Below are 16,847 nucleotides of genomic sequence, written 5' to 3' on the forward strand. Positions count from 1 at the left end.
GGAGTAAAAGCCACACCCTACTTCTGGCCCAGGAACGCGCTTGATGGCCCTCTTGGCCAAGAGGGCCGTAACTTCCTCTTGCATAAGTTGCAAGTGATCCCCCGACTCACGGTGGTACTGCGGTGGCATGGCTGGAGGGGTCACCTCGAAGGGGAGGGAGTAGCCCTTTCGGACGATCTGCAGCACCCACCTGTCCGAATTGATGGAGCGCCAGTGGAGGAGGTGATGGCGAACCCTGCCCCCCACTGGCGTCGAATGGGCCTGAAAGCTCGGACTAGGAAGGCTTTGAGGTGGATGCTGCAGGGGTGGATGTGGACTGGCCTAGCTGCTGTCCCCTGGCACCGCCACAGCGGTTACCACATCCGCCCCTGCACTAGATGTTAGTCTGTGGCCCGTGGCTGGCAGGACGTGAGGGGGCGCTCCTTCCTTGGCCACGAAAGGAGTGAAAGGCAGACGTTTGCTGGCGCTGGCCCGACAGGCCCAAGGACTTGGCCGTAGCCCTGGAGTCCTTGAAACGCTCAAGCGCACTGTCTGCCTTGTCGCCAAAGATGCGACGGCCATCAAAAGGCATGTCCATGAGGGAATTCTAGACATCAGTCGAAAAGTTTGCGGACCTCAGCCAGGCGTGGCGGCGAACCGCCACCGTCATGGAAATCACCCTGCCCAGCGAGTCCGTGATATCCAGCCCACATCGGATAGAGTACCGTGCTGCATTCCACCCTTCCGCAAGGGCTTGAGCGAGTTTGACCCGGGCCTCCTCCGGGTATCCTGGCAGCAAGTCCTCAACCTTGTCCCACAGAGAGGGGATATAACGGCCCAAAAGGCAAGCAGTGTTGACCGACCGCAACCCCAAACTAAGTGAGGAGAACAGCTTCTTACCGAACTGCTCATACCTTTTGGATTCCCTATCAGGTGGAGCAGTCAGGAATGCGGTCTGGGAGTTAGAGGCCTGGATAACCAGGCTCTCAAGGGTGGGGTGGGTGGACAGGAAGCTAGGGTCGCCCAGGGCCGGGCGGTGGTGCCTGGCCACGTTCCGATCTACAGGAGGACCTGTAGCCGGCCTGAACCAAGTGCCCAACAGAACATCAGTAAGGGCCTCATTAAACGGCAGTAGAGGCTCCGAAGAGCTTGCCTGTGGTTTAAGGACCTCGGGGAGGAGGTTAGTCCTCGCGGCCGCGACGGGGAGCTCAAGACCCAAGGCCTTGGCCGCCCTCGTCAGCACCATGCTGTAAGCAGACCCCTCCTCCGTAGCCATGGTAGGAGGGGAGACAAAGCCAGTGCCGGGCGAAGTGTCCAAACCACTGGCCTCCCCTAGATTCACTATCCAGTCCTGACACTACTGGCACTCTTGTGCCAGAGGTTCCTCGGACCCCTCCCAATCCTCCTCGTCTCCCATCTCCTGATAGTCCGGTGCAAAGGATGGGGCCGGATCATAGAAGAATTGCTCTTCTCTCGGCATCGAATGCGGCGTCGAGCGACGGTGGTCCGGCGCCGGATCGAGGGAGGGACCGGGGACGACAACGTCTGGGGACGGCATCGGGGCGACACCCTGGGGGTCGGCGCCGGTGGAGGGGTCGTAAGGTCGACCAGCGGCGACCCAGATCCGGACCCGGCGGGGCCCTGCGGCGTCAGGACAGAAGTCGTCGACGGCCCTGGGGCCGAAGTACCCGGCCCGCTTGGGCCCGAAGGCGCCACAGCGGGACCCGACTGAGGAGAGAGCGACCTCATGGCCATGAGGAAGGCATGGATCTCCTCCGGCGTCGCGTTCAGCCCAGGGACCGGGTATGGGGTTGGCAGCGGCACCTGCGGCTCCGGCGGAGCCGCGTGGGCGTTGTTGCCCGAACCCCCGGCCGCATCGTGCGAGCGTCAGGGGGAGTCGGAAGAGCGATGTCGTCTCTTCGACTTCTTGTGCCTCTTACCTGAGGACTTGGAGCCCGATGAATGGTGTAGACTCGCCGAGCTGCGATGACTGCGGCCCCGTGACCGGTCCTTCGACCTGCTCCTCGACCTGGACCGTGAACGGCGCGGGGCCAACTGCCGGAGCTCGAGGCGCTTACGGGTCCGCTGCCACCTGGCTTCGACGTCAAGGCCCGGCAGTCGGGGCACGACTTGTCATCGTGGTCGGCCCCAAGGCAAAACAGGCACCGATGGTGGGGGTCGGTAACCGACATTAGCCGGTTACAGTCAAAACAGGGCTTGAACCTGGGCATCCCTACCGGCACCGAGAGTCTACCTACTCAAAAAAGGACCCAAAAAGGATCGAAAAAGGAGTACTGCTTTTGCTGGTGCGAAAAAAGAAGAACTGACGTCAACGCGCGAGGGCGGCGTCTAAGTACTCTGACGACGTCATTCCGGCGCCAACGACACCGACAACAGACGCGAAGCCGCAGACGACTCCTACAGACAAGCAGGGGTACTGCTACGCAAAACTTTCCGGATCCAGTCTGACGCCTGGGGATATTCTAAGGTAAGGAATCTAACCCTAACCTGTTTCTTTCAGATACTGCTTTCAAAGTAATTACATTTTTAGCATGCGTGCCCATACAGTCAGTTCAAAATACCTTGCATGCCTGTGGTTTCAGCAATTGCTGAAATGTAGCGGAAGGAGGACAGAGAAGGGAAAGATAAAGAGGAAACAGAGGGCAAAGAAAGACAACACAGCAATCGTGGACTGCTCAACTCCCAGTAACACCACCCCCCTCCCACTACAGCAACCCAACTTGGCTGAAAAACGATATCCCTACCCCAATGTGGCCCCACGTGGCCAACTAGCAAGAATAGACTAGGACTCAAGAGGGGAAAACACTAGGGGTCTGGCGTGTCCCAACTAGTGGAGGCTGGGTGGCTGGATGTAAAGAGCACAGTGGAAGAATCCCCCCTGGCACCCAGACAGAACAAGGCTAGAAAGGAGCTTCCTGAGAGGGTGAAACCATCATGAGAAGAGAACAAGTGGGGGTGCCCACCACCCCAATCAGAAAAACTTATGAATCAAAATGCCAGCCCAGTTCACTCAGTTAGTTAATCGTTTTCGCTGTGGGGTTCTCCTTCGTCCACGTTCCGCATGAAGGCTGCTTGGGTGGCCAGAGATTGCGGGTGGTGGCTAGTTTAGGATCAGTAAAGTATGTGGTTTTGCCAGAGTGAAAAATGCAAAGTTTTGCAGGATAAAGCAATGAGTATTTATTGTCCTGTTTTTGGAATAGTCTTTTCACCGGCACAAACTCTCTCCTGGCAGCTTGTACAGTCAGGGTGAAATCCGGGTAGAATGATACAGCATGGCCCTGGAACATCGTGTCTTGCTGATCTCTGGCCCTGCGCAGTACAATGTCCCGGTTCCTGTAATTTAATAGGCGCGCAATTATCGGTCTCGCAGGGGCCCCTGGGTGGGAGGCCTCGGGCCAAGAGCTCTGGGGGATCTTTCTACTATGCAGACTGCTGACAGGTAGTCAGCAAACAGGAAGCGCAGCATTTCTTCTACATAGTCCTCGACGCGAGTCATGGCTGTTGATTCCAGGATTCCCATGATGTGCAGGTTGTTGCATCTGGACTTTGCTTCTACATCTTCGTTTTTTATTCCTGAATTCTTCCAGGACTTTCTCCTTTCGGAACAGTTTTTTCTGTGTGGTGGTCCCCTCGTCCTCCAGCGCAGATGTGCGCTGTTCGACGTCCACGATGCGTTCAATCATGGCCAGATACCTTATCTTTAAGCCTGTCAGACAGAGTCAATTTTCACGTCAATGGCTGGGAGAGACTGTTTGAGGTCTTTAAACATCTCACAGATGTTCAGTTCTGGTGAGGACGTGGCATCGAGGGTTACTTTTGACTGTTCTTCCTCTGAGGGGGTGCCGCTACGAGGTGGCCTACCCTTCTCAAAGGACAGCTTCAATTGCCTGGCATCCGTATTTCCCATGGTTGCTTGTCACTCCTATGCTCAACAAGGGGTGCACTGTACTAGATCCGCAGTGAGTGTTCGTGTTATTTTTCTTCGCTGGGTAACAGGCCTTCAAGGATCCTCGCCGGGCTGCACATTTTTCACCCTAGGCTGCAGCTATGTCATTCTTGGAGTGAGAGCTGTGTCTATACTCGACCCCACTCACAATAAGGGGGGGGGGGGCCAGTTACTATCCTCTGCTAAGTACTTCCAGGCAGAGCCTGCCAGACCTAGGCCTGCTGATAAGATGGCGCTCCGCTGAGCTTATAGCCTTCTCATGGCCTCAGGATCACTTATACTAAATGGGCCCCCCAGGCAGGTGGTCTCCATTGGTCGGCAGGGCAGATTGGCCCATCCTCCACTTAGGTGCTTTTCTAATGCCCAGCCCTCATACTCTATGCCTCCCCGGGGCCGGAGCGGGGGCCTCCAACTCTCTGCCACCTCACTCTGGTCCCTGTAGTCTCCGCCAGATCTCCACAGGAAGGGTGCATAGTGCTCTCATCTACCAGTTTCCCCCCCCCGCTGCGCCTCTCACCTGCTGATTCAGATTTCACCTCACTGTGCAGTGCTTGAACGTGGGGTCTACTCCGGCCCTGGCCGGGCAGCTCCCGGACAGGCCCCACAAGAGGTAGCTGTCTCGTTGGCGTCCTCTAATGCGTTGCGGCCCAGGTCCTGCCGCTTAGGTGCATGCAGCCCCATCTCCGCTGCTCCTCTCTCAGGCCTCAGGATGAACTCCCAATTTGTGTCATTTCAAGGTCGAAGCAGGGTCCTTGTCACACTCAGCCCCCCGCTCCAATCCCCGCTGCCTGTTCGGAGTCTACATGGGAGGGGGCCCAGCATTCACACCTGCTGGTTTCCCTCCCGCTGCGCCTCTTACCTTCTGGGTCGGGTAGACTGCGCCGGGCAATGCTCTCCTTCAGGCCTTGCTCCAGCCCCGGCCGGCTGCTCCCAGGCTGGTGGGGAGGCAGTTGTGTCGTCGTCCTCAGCTATGTCACGGCCAGGGTCTTACAGCTTCGTGGGCCCTCAGCCTCGCCTCCACTGTTCACCGTCTGTGCCCTGGATCGAGGAGGCTCAGCTGCCCAGTTGTGCACGTCCCAGCTCAGAGAGGCCGCGTTTTTTTCCCTCACTGCCGTCTGAGTGGCGCAGTCCTCTGCGCCACCTGGTCCGCTATCAGTTGTTTTCTCAGACTCCCGCTTGGTTTCGTGGTGGCACTTGTCGGCACTGTATGTTTCTGCACCTCCCCCGGTTACCATGCTACAGCCAGGGGGGAGACAGGGCCTGTGTATCGTCGTGCCATGAGGTTCAGGCAATCAGGCAGCGTCGCAGGCTCGGTGGTGCACTCGCACAATACTATAGAGCCGCTATCTTGCCTTCTCTCATGGCTCCGCACGCCTCCGTATTGTTTCACGAATCCTGGACCCAATCAGTCTGTACCCCAGTAGTTGTGTGGCTATTCTTCTTCAATTTGGGCAATCGATGTCTGTCTGGACTGCCGGATTTATATCGGATCGTCCATCCAGCCTGCAAAGCCTCACAGGGTGGTGGCTGTTTTGAAGCCGGGTTCACTAGTGCCCCCTCTTCCCTAGGGTACCGGGTGGTTCTTCTGATTTGTCGTGGGACAAGATTCAAACTCAAAACCACTTCAACTTCGAATGTCTAGGCACTTTGGACTTCGCCTGGAAATGAGACTGCACCAAGGAAGACTCCTGCTGCTCCTGGTCTCACTGTTCTACAGACGCTCTTCGTCGTCTGTGCCTGTGCTTCATCCAGATTCCTCTCCTGGCCGTGGGCATCAAGGACAACCAAAGCAATCTTCCTTGGAGTGAAGGAGTCACTCCCCTGAATCTGCAGGCATCGCAATAAAGCTGACTGGTCTGCTGCTCCTGACTTTGAAAGGCTCAGCAACATAGCTGGTGGATCTGCAACTCACTCAAGGCCTGCCCTGACCTCTCAGCAAGTTCGAGGACAGTATCCCTCGTCGGAACCACTGGAATGGAACACCTGTGAACCACGTTCACTTGCCGTTGCCAAGACTTGTTGACTCTGTCCCCCAGAGATTTTTGAGCTACAAGAAACTCCAACCTCCATCATCTCTTCCTGCCAAGATCTTTGTCCTCTGCACCATGGGCATGAATCTTTTGTGAGCTGCTCGAGGTACTCTTGCGACTCCTATGCCTGGGGGTCCTCTTGAGGGTCTTCTTTGCTTGCTCTGGCCTGCTCTCACTCTCCTGCAATTGGTGAGTCTCTTGGACCTTGCTAGTCCCACCGTTGCACCTTTTCCGTTAACCATGTCTGTTGCTGCTGCTAAGGCTTAGTGGTGCTTCACTGGCGTAACGAAAATTGAGGGGGCCTCTCTGCAAGGTATGTAGAGGGGCCCCCTCCGGGCTCAATTAGGAGCTCTCCGGACAGAGTGCAGTGCTGAGGGGGACCACTGGAGCTTCGGGCCCCCTCGCACCACGTGGGCTACGGGGGCCTGTGTTACAACAAGATCACTGTCATCACTTTTGCATTCAGTCATTGGTGGTCATTGCTCTTCCGTGCCTCCTGGTCACCTCAGAGAGGCTTGGACTCTGTGCCCCCCTGCTTGCAGGTTCTTCTCTTCCAAAATCCATCCTTGAATTCCACCGACTCTTCCACCTTCTTCGTCAGCGGCATCTTTTCTGAACTCCTACACTGTGGTCTACGACGGGTTCGGATGTCACTTCGCACCTATGCACCCAGATTCACTGGTGTAGGTGTCCTGGTTCCTGGGGTATGCACGGGTGGGGTGACTCTCAAACAACCTGTCTTCTATGAGTTTCTTAAAGGACCACTTGGAAGGGTCCTTCTTCGAACTGCAACTGACACTTTCCCATTGACTTGCACGGAGTAAGCAGCTGTGTTTCCACTCTGCACACAGCCTCCGTAGGGTTCCTGGGTACTTTTTCTTCTTCTTTTATTTCGTAGTTTTATACAGCGCAAACTTGACCCCAAGGTATCAGAGCGCTTTACATGAGTACCAGTTCCGTTACACACGGAAAAAAAATTTTGTTAGGCATGGGGAGATTAAGTGATTTGCCCAAAATCACAGGGTGTTGAGCATCAATGCGGAGACTCGAACCCAATTCCCCAGATTTGAGATCGACCACCCTAGCCGTTATGCTACATCCTCTACTTACCTCAGGTGGTCCCTTGGGTCCCCTGCTCTTCTAAGTATTCTTATCCAAGTGCCGACTTTGGTCACAGTTCACATTCCGCTTCTTTAGTATATGGTTTGGTCTCCCCCTGGAGACCACTGTGTATTTGTACTTACTTACCTGTTTACATTTGAAGTATTGTGTATTGTGTTGATATCTCTGGGTAGGATATCTACTAATGTGTTAGTGAGTGCGTATAATAAATATACTTATTTTTATAACTACACTGTGTGGTTTATTTTTGTTTAACCTACAGTATATGATTAGTTCTGGTAAAACAAACTGCTTAACACTCCTTCTCGAATAAGCCTGAAGGCTGCTCTCTGCAGCTACCACTTAGAGAGTTTTCTATGGTTGTCGAAGACCACTAAAATCATCATAAGGGTTGTCTGGATCAGTGCAGGGTGCTTCACTTAAATAGGTGTGCAACATATACTAACCCAGCCTCCTACAAGTGTCATCTCATGTACTGCATGAGAAGACTTGCCACAATGAGACACTCACCTCTCAGACATGACTCATAAAGAAGTTTAAGAAGATAAAAGATTAGTCCTTGAGGAACACACTGTTAAATCTTTTGCGATACAGCTCATGTGCCATTAATGCTGTGTGTTTACTGGATCAGGACTGTGGTATTCAAGAGGCGGTGTTTAAGATACTTGCCCTTTATGTACCCTTATCTAATACCCACAAGTTTCAGAAGTGGCTCAGAATGATCTTCAATTATCAGAAGAAGCTCTCAACACAGAAATCAAGCTATGGTATTACATATATAAGTATACAAATATTCAAACAGTTAGATGCACTCACATTCTGTACATGGTAGAATCCAAGGGGAGTTCCACGGCCATTATTTTTCAGAGGTTCAGTGGAGAAAGCTTCATCATGACGGTGTAAAAAGCTGAAATAAAACAAATTGTTTGGATTGGACGTTACCAACATTTGATGAATACTTCTCGGATACTGTTCATATTTTAAAGAAGACTTCTCATGAGATAGTCTAGGGCAAAAAAGAAGAAGTTATTTACTTAGTCACATTATTTCTATTAGGATGAGTAGACTATGTTAGATTTCTTAGGTGAACCATTCAAAAGTGACAGACTGGATTTGGATATATTTTTGAAGAGAGTATCCACTCACCAGCGCCAGGTGGAAGTGTGTAGCCTCAGTCATGGATCTGCACAACTTTAATAAACTGAAGCAGCCTAAGTACTAGAAATCTCAATGAACACTAGTGCCACCCATTCTGCCAATTTATCTGCCCCACATCAGAGACGAACAACCAAATATGATGGGCCAGAAAAGTAAAATATGATACATGACTAAATAATAGCCACAGAAAAGAAACTACTGACCGCAAAAAGTAATTCACCTGTCTCGCAGAGAAAAGACTACTGGAGGTTGGTTCTGAGGTCCTCTGGGATGGCTGATAAGAACTATACCAGCATATCCATAATGATTGCAAGTATGTGTCCAGGAGGCAACTGGAGTTCAACAAGGGCAAATCTAACAGAACATGCATCTGGCAAAAGTTTCCATATGTTTCAACTCGGTCTGATGGGGTGGTCAAAAACGCATTGGGGTTTTAACTGCTGGTAGATGCCTCAACTACCAGGCTTTCTGGCATAGGCTGTGGAAGGATTGCAGGATTAAGGCAATCTCCTAGAGCAGGTTTATGTCTCTTTGCTAATTGGTAGTTTACTGATGGGCAAGATCGTGGTTTTGCCCACTTGTCCAGCATTATGCCGGTAAGTGCCTCACTGAATGGCATGTCACCAATTGAAAGGTATGACTTGGGTTCATGGTCCTGATGGCTTTGAAATTCACCTCTGTGCATTTGTTGCAGGACATCAAATCATATGAGGAGTCAAGACATCAGACAGACCTAGTGGGCGTCAGTCCCCTACTTCTATTTGTAACAATCATTGTGGGATTAAATTCTTCTAGTTTTTGGAGGGGACTTGTCCATTGCACACTGGTGAAATTTGAGAAAAGGAATTTCTAGCTTTGATAGCACCTATTGATGTACGAGGGAATTGCTCAAAATATTTTCCAGGCACAAGGAGGTATTCACAATGTGAGGAATCTGCGGTTACAAGTATCCATTATTAAACAAGAGTAATACTTTTTTTTTAAAAGTAGGCGACCTAGTTTCCAGTCTTAAACAAACCTACATATAGCTTATGTTACTGTATTTGCTTAATACTGAAATGAGTGGGTCTGCAAAGGAAAATGGGGTCTTAAGTCTTACACAACACACTTCAAGGTTTGTGAGATACTAATAACTACACATACCACTCCTTTACTTCCTGCTGTGCTTAAAGCTCAAAGGTTTAAGGAAAAGCTTGATTAACAATTCCTACCAAAGAAAAAAAACAACATTCTGATACTTGAAAATCAAGATAGTATTTCGTTAAGAAGATTAGCAGGTGTTGCAACTTTCACTATGAACAGATTAACAAAAGGCAGATGCTTTCAGATATACTTAGAAGGCAGTCCCTTCCACTGATGCCACTTTAGTGCATTTCTGATACCACGTATCACTCACACTTGGGGGTTTAAAGTTTGAGTCTAGGCGGCAGTTTATTAGTTATTCAGAAGCTTAGAAATCTAATTAAAAATGTATTCAAAATACTGAGTCAGAGATCAGCATCTTTCTCGCCTTGGTTGGCTTAGTGGGGACTTTCAGTGACCTAAAGAGAAGTTAAACAAAGTAAATTGCTTCCAATTGCCCTAAACTATCCCACCTTAAAGTTTACTGGTAGTGATGAAGAAGTCTGTACAGGATCTATGAAGCTGCAACTAATTGTCAAGAGGCAGAAAGAAGAGAAAGTCGAACTGAAAACAACCATCTCTCCAAATCCATACCACTAGGTTCAGATGGGTTATAGATTGCCCCTCTATAATCTAAAATCTAATGTATCCACTACTATCTAATGTCATAAAAGTTGATTAATTTCCCCATGGTTTGGAGTCTAGTGTTAACTCACTTAAACTGGCAGAAGATGTCCGCATACTCTGGCTGGATCCCACTAGCCTGCAGAACTGTGACACGGAAAGTAAAGATGCTGCCTAGCTTCAGGAGGTCACCAACGTCCTCTGAAAAGCCTTCCATCACCATTTTCCCATCTCGCAGGTTACCAGACTTAAGATCTATACAACCAGATTAAAAAAATGATACAAACAAAACCATCAAATATAGAAGATCTGTGAAGAAAACACAAAGATACTTGAAGACAAGAACACTTTGTCATGTCAGGCACTAAAACCTGGAGCTGTACCATGCAATAGTTAACCTATTCATTTTTACCTAAACTTTGAAAACAATACCCAAAATGGCATTACTGTCCCATGGAAATTAGAGTGACATACACTTACCCATTTCAGCAAGTCTATTAATCTCTTCAGGTGGAGAGCTCATTTCTGAACTTTGTCCCTGTCCTTCCACAATCCGAAGTTCTTCTAGAGAAATACCTGATTGACTCACTGGCACAGAATTGAAGTCACTCTAAACAATATGAGAGAAAAAGGAAATAAACTAGGTAATGGGCTAAACATACTAATGCAGAGGTAGTAAAAAAACAGCCTTCTATTGATTCCAGTAGTTCACACCACCCATCATTCCCAATGGAGAGCCCTTTTTCACATGAAGCTACTCAATTTTGGTGATTTCATTAAATACGGACGATGTGAAATACGCACGTATTATTTTTCAACATGTACACCAACAGCTTGATACTTCATCAGAGCTCTTGAAAGGCGGAGCGTTAAGCCGGACAAGCTCACGGGCGAATGATACAACAAGAAATCCAACACAAAGAGGTAACGCTCACTCAGACTTGCATAGATGCAAAGGTTTTACTTCCAAACAGGACATGTTTCGGCCACAGCCATGGCCTTGATGACACGTACATGAATGAAAAATCACAGTGTTTAAATTCCAAATGAGAAATAAACAACAGACTGTGCATGGGTGAGAATACAAAGAAGTTAATGTTCCTTGCAATTGAAAGCTGTAATTGTAATTCCAGAGACCAGCAACATATAGTGGTTGGCAGTCTAGTAGTTATCCTACGTAGTAGTTGCATTCCCTACACACGGTAAACATGGTGCGGAAATAGAGCAAAATACATTATCAACATATTGCACTGTCATTCAGATTTCACAGGTGAATAAATATCATCAAGTGATGCCAGTACCTATTCCACAAATAGTACACTGGAAAACAATGTTGAAAACTACCGTCCGTGGTGGGTAAGGGCAGCGGAAGGATGCGGACATAGTGCATGCTGGATGTGGTAGTGCATGTATGGTAATGCACAGGACTGGTATATCTAGCGGGAGGCAGCAGACCAAGACTAGAGTAGAGTAGATTGCAGGGTATGCGTGTGTCATCCAAATAGTTTAAAGCCATAAATATACAAAGAATGATAAGAGTGTTGTCATGTCTGAATGTGCTCCACAGTCGTGTGCACACGAGTAAAAGGGCCCGAGTCTAGCGTATTGGAACCCCAAAGGAAACTCCAAGTGAAATCCCTGTTGTGTGGGTACCACTGGCAAGACCAGAGATTGGAAGGTATAGGGTAAGGGGGGGGGGGAGCTGGGTGTGGACACAATAATGTCTGTAATTGGTTGCTGATGGACTGGTAAGTGAAACCATCCTAATCAGTGTATGGTATTATGGTCAAATGCCCAACCCCATCAATATCAGAGACTCCCAGCCGTCAGCTCAAAAATAGACACTTCTACTCAATGCCAGTTCGTGGTAACTGAAAAGGTGAAAAATGTTTACAAGAAAAACAAATTAAGTGCCAAGTCTCATCTGAAATGTCCAGCTGCAACGTGGAGGACGGGGAAGAGCCACCAAAGGTGCCAAAGAATCCGGCAGAGGAGAAATAAGAAGTGCAATGGTCACAAGAGTGTGCATGAAAAGCAACATGGACAGCTCAACAATAGTACCATAATGGATATGAACATGGGAAACATGACTGTCATTAATCTCCCTAAAAGAACTTTAAGTGAGGAAGAAAAGCTCTTACTTTGCCTAGGCCTCTCCTTTTGTCCCTACGAGGATTTAACTATATAGACACTAAGATTGATGTATTTAGGTATATTCGCAAATTGAAATTGAGCAAGTGGCACCTTCTGAAACCCACTAAACACAGAAGTAGCAATGACCCTATGTCCAGTAATCTCACCACCGACTGTAACATAGAAATTTTAACCTTGGGTGAAATAGATACTTTAGTAACACTCCATGGTTTCGTAACCAAAAATGGAGACATTAAAGGTTGTTTAGATGAAATAGTCACTATTCAGGACTCTGCATGCAATAGTGGTTTTAAACCACCATCGGCTTTTATGCTCATGATGCCACACGATAACAGACATCTTTCATGACATGGTCACCTGTGAACTGAAAAAACTTCGATAACGCCCCACGTTTGACAACTAGCATAATCTCAATAAAGAAGATTTAGAGCTTATCAAAGCATTGGCCAATGAGGATAGCATAGTTATCTGTCCCTCAAACAAAGGTAGCAATATAGTCATCATGGACAGGGAAATGTATGTCCAGGAAGCACTGAAACAGCTCAACGAAAGTACATTCTATGAGACCATAAACAAACCTGCCTATGCGAACAGCATTATAAACATCTGGGACAAGTTAGTAGACTGGCAGGACAGTGATTAATTGACTGGCAGGAATACTGTTTCCATAGGGAAGAATATCCAAAACTGCCCACATTATACTTATTTCCTACGGTACACAAAAACGCTGAAACTCCCCCCGGCAGACCCATTGTGTCTGACAGACATTGTGTCAGACAGACCTTGTGGGTGTCAGTCACCTACTCCTATTAGTGACAATTTGTACAGGATTAAATTCTTCTAGTTTTTGGAGGGGACTTGTGTCTTGCACACTGGTGAAATTTGAGGAAAATAGTTGTTCGCTTTGACAGAATTCGAGGATGCAAGCACCAGATCCATGTCGAAGGCAAGCTCCAGATACATGTATCATGGGGTAGCGTCCTTGAGAACATCTCTAGATATGTAGATTACATTCTGAGTGAATTTATTTACACACCCCCTCATATGTCAGAGACATTAAAGATTTCCTAGGGAAAATCTCTGACCTAGCATGGGATCATGAATGCTTGCTCATGACCTTTAATGTGGGGCCCTTATATAAAGTCATTGATCATGACCAAGGCATTGAAGCATACATATCCTGAAAGCCAGACACACAAAATATCGTGAATAGACATGATACGCCACTGTTTGAAGAACAACATCAATTGTATCCTATACTGTCAGATCCTAGGGGCTGCCCCCAGTCTGGTGAATCTGTTCCTTGGCAGATGGGAGGAACTATTGGGAAGAGACATCACACCTGTACCATACATGGACAATGTATTTCTGTGGCTACATCGAAGACTTGTTTATCATCTGGAAAGGGTCGATGGATGCAGCCACAGAGTTTGTGTCTAAATTCAACAGGAATTCCCCGAATCTGATATTCATGCATATGAAGAGCTACACTAGCATTGAGTATCTGGACGTCACTGTTGAGGTTATCAATAACTAAGTACAGACCAAACACTTCAGAAAAGCCATGGCTGGCAACAGTCTCCTTCATGCTCTGAGTGCCAATCCTGATAACCTCAAATGGATTATCCCCTAAGAAGAAATTGAAGCACTGAGGAAACTTCTTTTAGTGAGAGCGAGATTATGCTAAATAGATTCAGGGAAAGAAGGTACCTGGAGTGGGTACTGAGAAAAGCTATCCAAAGAGTGAATACTACACAGAGAAACCAAATCTTCATTGACAAAACCATCCCAGCCAATGATGAGCCCACCACTAGACTCATACTCGCTTACAATAACAGTTCCAGGAAGGTCAAACGTATATTGTCGAAAAACTGTCCCATCATCACCAATGATCCCATCATAGTTAAGAAGATAGGAGACTATTCTTGTGTTACCTATCATAGGGATTCATCTTTCAGAGACATCCTAGGAAACAGTGACATTACTCCCTCCAATAACTACCACGAACATAACCTTAGAGGTGTCTTCCCCTGTGGCTGATGCAAAGCATGTAAAGGCAGAAAGATAACTGAATCCTATGAAACTCATAATGGCAACACAAGCCAAAATTGCAGTTTCTTACAAGTAGCACTAATCATATGATATATGTTCCGATATGCCCAAGTGGCCTCAGATACATTGGGAGCACCACTTTTGTGGCCAAGAAAAGAGTATTGGAGCACCTTGGAGCCATCGAACACAGGGATTCCAAATACCAAGTGGTCAGACATTTTACCAACAACCACTTTAGCGATAGAAACCTTCCATCTTTCTACATCATAGAACAGATTCCGGCATCCAACAGAGGTGGGGATCGGGTTCTGAAAATGAGAAAGAGGGAGTCACAATTTAGTATTGACCTAAATACCCTGACCAGAGCGGTCTGAATCAGGATGATGAGATGAGCATTCTCCTAAATCCTGAATAATTCTGCCGTTGCTATATCTTGTTGTTTGATTTTAATTGTCCGATTTCACTTTTTATTGTTATGTTATGTTATGTTACTTTAGTTTGTATAGCGCCAACTCACCCACAGGTCTCAAGACGCTTTCAGACCAAGAAACACAACAGATTTCCCATCCAGAAGAGGAGTAGAATACCATATAATTAAGAAGGGCCAAAGGCTTCCCTAAATAGTGTTGTTTTCAACTGTTTTCTAAACTGTAGAAGATTGGCCTCTTTACGAAGCATATCTGGCAACTTGTTCCACAACTGTGGGATTTGTGTGGAAAAGGATCTTCCACCCTTTGTTGCCAGTTTAAAACGAGGGCAAACCAGCAATTGAGCATCCGAGGATCTAAGCGATCGTTTCGGATTGTAAAGTATCAAACAATCCTTTATATAGACCGGTGCTTGTCCATATATTGCCTTGTGTGCAACGCACAAACTCTTGAATTCCACCCTCTGCTTCACGGGAAGCCAATGAAGCCTATGCAATAGGGGGGAGGCATGAGCTCTTCTGGGAAGCTTAAAAATAAGGCGTGCCGCATCGTTCATAACCACCTGCAATCTCTTGATCAGACTATTTGGCAGGCCTAAATAGAGGGCGTTGCCGTAGTCCAACTGTGATATAATTGTGGCTGACACTACCGTGCGGAGCATCGACAGAGAGGAAAGGAACAAGCTTGCGTAATTGCCTGATTAGACCAATACATACGCCAACTACCGTAGAAATCTGGGCAGACATTGACAGATCACAGTCAATTTTTATGCCAAGGCTTTTTACATTTGCTGCTGGTATTGGAGCAGGACCAAGTTCTTGTGGCCAGTACACATCACCCCAGGGTGATGTTCCAGTAGATACCACCAGGACTTCTGTCTTTTCAGGGTTGATTTTCAATAGGTTAACAGTCATCCAACTGACTGTATACCCAAGAACTTCTAGCACATGCGCCTGAGCCATGGTAGAATTCTCAATGCTAAAAAGCAGCTGAGTGTCGTCAGCGTAATTAAACACTCGACAGCCCATGTGCACTAAAGACTCAATCAGGGGTTGTAGGTAGAGATTAAAAAGTAGTGGCGATAGTGCTGAGCCCTGCGGGACTCCACACTCCACCATACCTACATTTGAGAGGTCATCTCCCTGTTGATTCCTCTGTTGCCTCCCAGTTAGGAAGGATTCTAGCCACTTATAGGCTACCCCTTTTATTCCCGAGCTGGCCACTCTTTCCAGGAGCAGGTCATGGCTGACAGTATCAAACGCCGCTGATAGATCTAAGAGTATCAGGGCGCTTGGTTTCCTACTGTCAGCCATGCCTCTGAGCTCATCCAGCACCGAGAGCATCACTAACTCGGTGCTATGGTGTGCACGAAAACCCGCCTGACGCCCATGCAGGAGGTTGTGAGACTCCAAGAAAGAGGAAAGGTCTTGCAGCACATGTTGTTCTAAAATTTTTGATAAAAATGGTAATTGGGAGATCGGTCGATAATTTTTCAGGTTAGCTGAATCTGCTCCCGTTTTTTTTTTTTAATCAAAGGTCTAACCCGGGCCTCCTTAAGGTTAGGTGAAGGTATCCCTTCAACAGTGACATATTAAGGAAAGCGAGGATATGATTTTCCAGGATGGAACGCGCCGCCCGGAAAATCCTAGGGGGACAAGGGTCGGCAGGTGAACCAGATTTGATGTTGTTCATCAGTTGTTCAAGCTTAGTAGAATTAATTTCAGGAAAGCTTGAGATGATGCATTCTTGTGGGACAACAGTATTCTGCAATGGAATAAATCCACTAACTGTATTATTTTTGATCTCAGAGAGAATCGTTTGCACTTTCTCTGAGAAGTACTGTTGGAAGGTGTTACTATCAAATTTTATATCAGTTTTGACCGGTATCTTTGTCAATTCTCTCAAGATGTTAAACGTTTCCTTCTGAACATTTTGCGCCTGCTTTATACGAGTGTCAAAGTATTCTGCTTTAACTGTCAGAATCATTTTCTTATAAGCATTTAATTTGGCTTAATAGTATTCACGATCAGTTTCCTCCTTTGTCTTCCTCCAATTCCTTTCCACACGGCGAAGCTCTTTCTTATGTTCTCTCAAAGGAGGAGTAAACCACGGCGCACCTTTCCCCAGCCCTCTAGCTTTTTGTAGCTTTTCCGGGGCAATCTGATCGATCGCTTGAGTTAAATTTTGGGTTAAGTTCATATAATCCTCGTC

The 16,847-nt window shown here is 47.6% G+C and overlaps 1 protein-coding gene across 4 annotated transcripts in view; it reads right to left on the bottom strand.

Annotated features, from left to right (window-relative positions):
* KIF1B (kinesin family member 1B) overlaps positions 1–16,847 on the bottom strand; it is a 1,137,443-nt gene that overhangs the window by 441,420 nt on the left and 679,176 nt on the right. For all 4 annotated transcript variants that reach the window (XM_078642264.1, XM_078642262.1, XM_078642263.1 and 1 more), the window contains 3 exons: positions 10,483–10,612; positions 10,095–10,257; positions 7,915–8,005 (listed from right to left, as the gene is read on the bottom strand). In XM_078642264.1, coding sequence (XP_078498390.1) covers positions 7,915–8,005; positions 10,095–10,257; positions 10,483–10,612 — 384 coding nt within the window. The remainder of the gene's footprint in view (positions 1–7,914; positions 8,006–10,094; positions 10,258–10,482; positions 10,613–16,847) is intronic.

Source organism: Lissotriton helveticus, chromosome 5_1, assembly GCF_964261635.1.
Source record: "Lissotriton helveticus chromosome 5_1, aLisHel1.1, whole genome shotgun sequence".
In the NCBI taxonomy this organism is placed as follows: domain Eukaryota; kingdom Metazoa; phylum Chordata; class Amphibia; order Caudata; family Salamandridae; genus Lissotriton; species Lissotriton helveticus.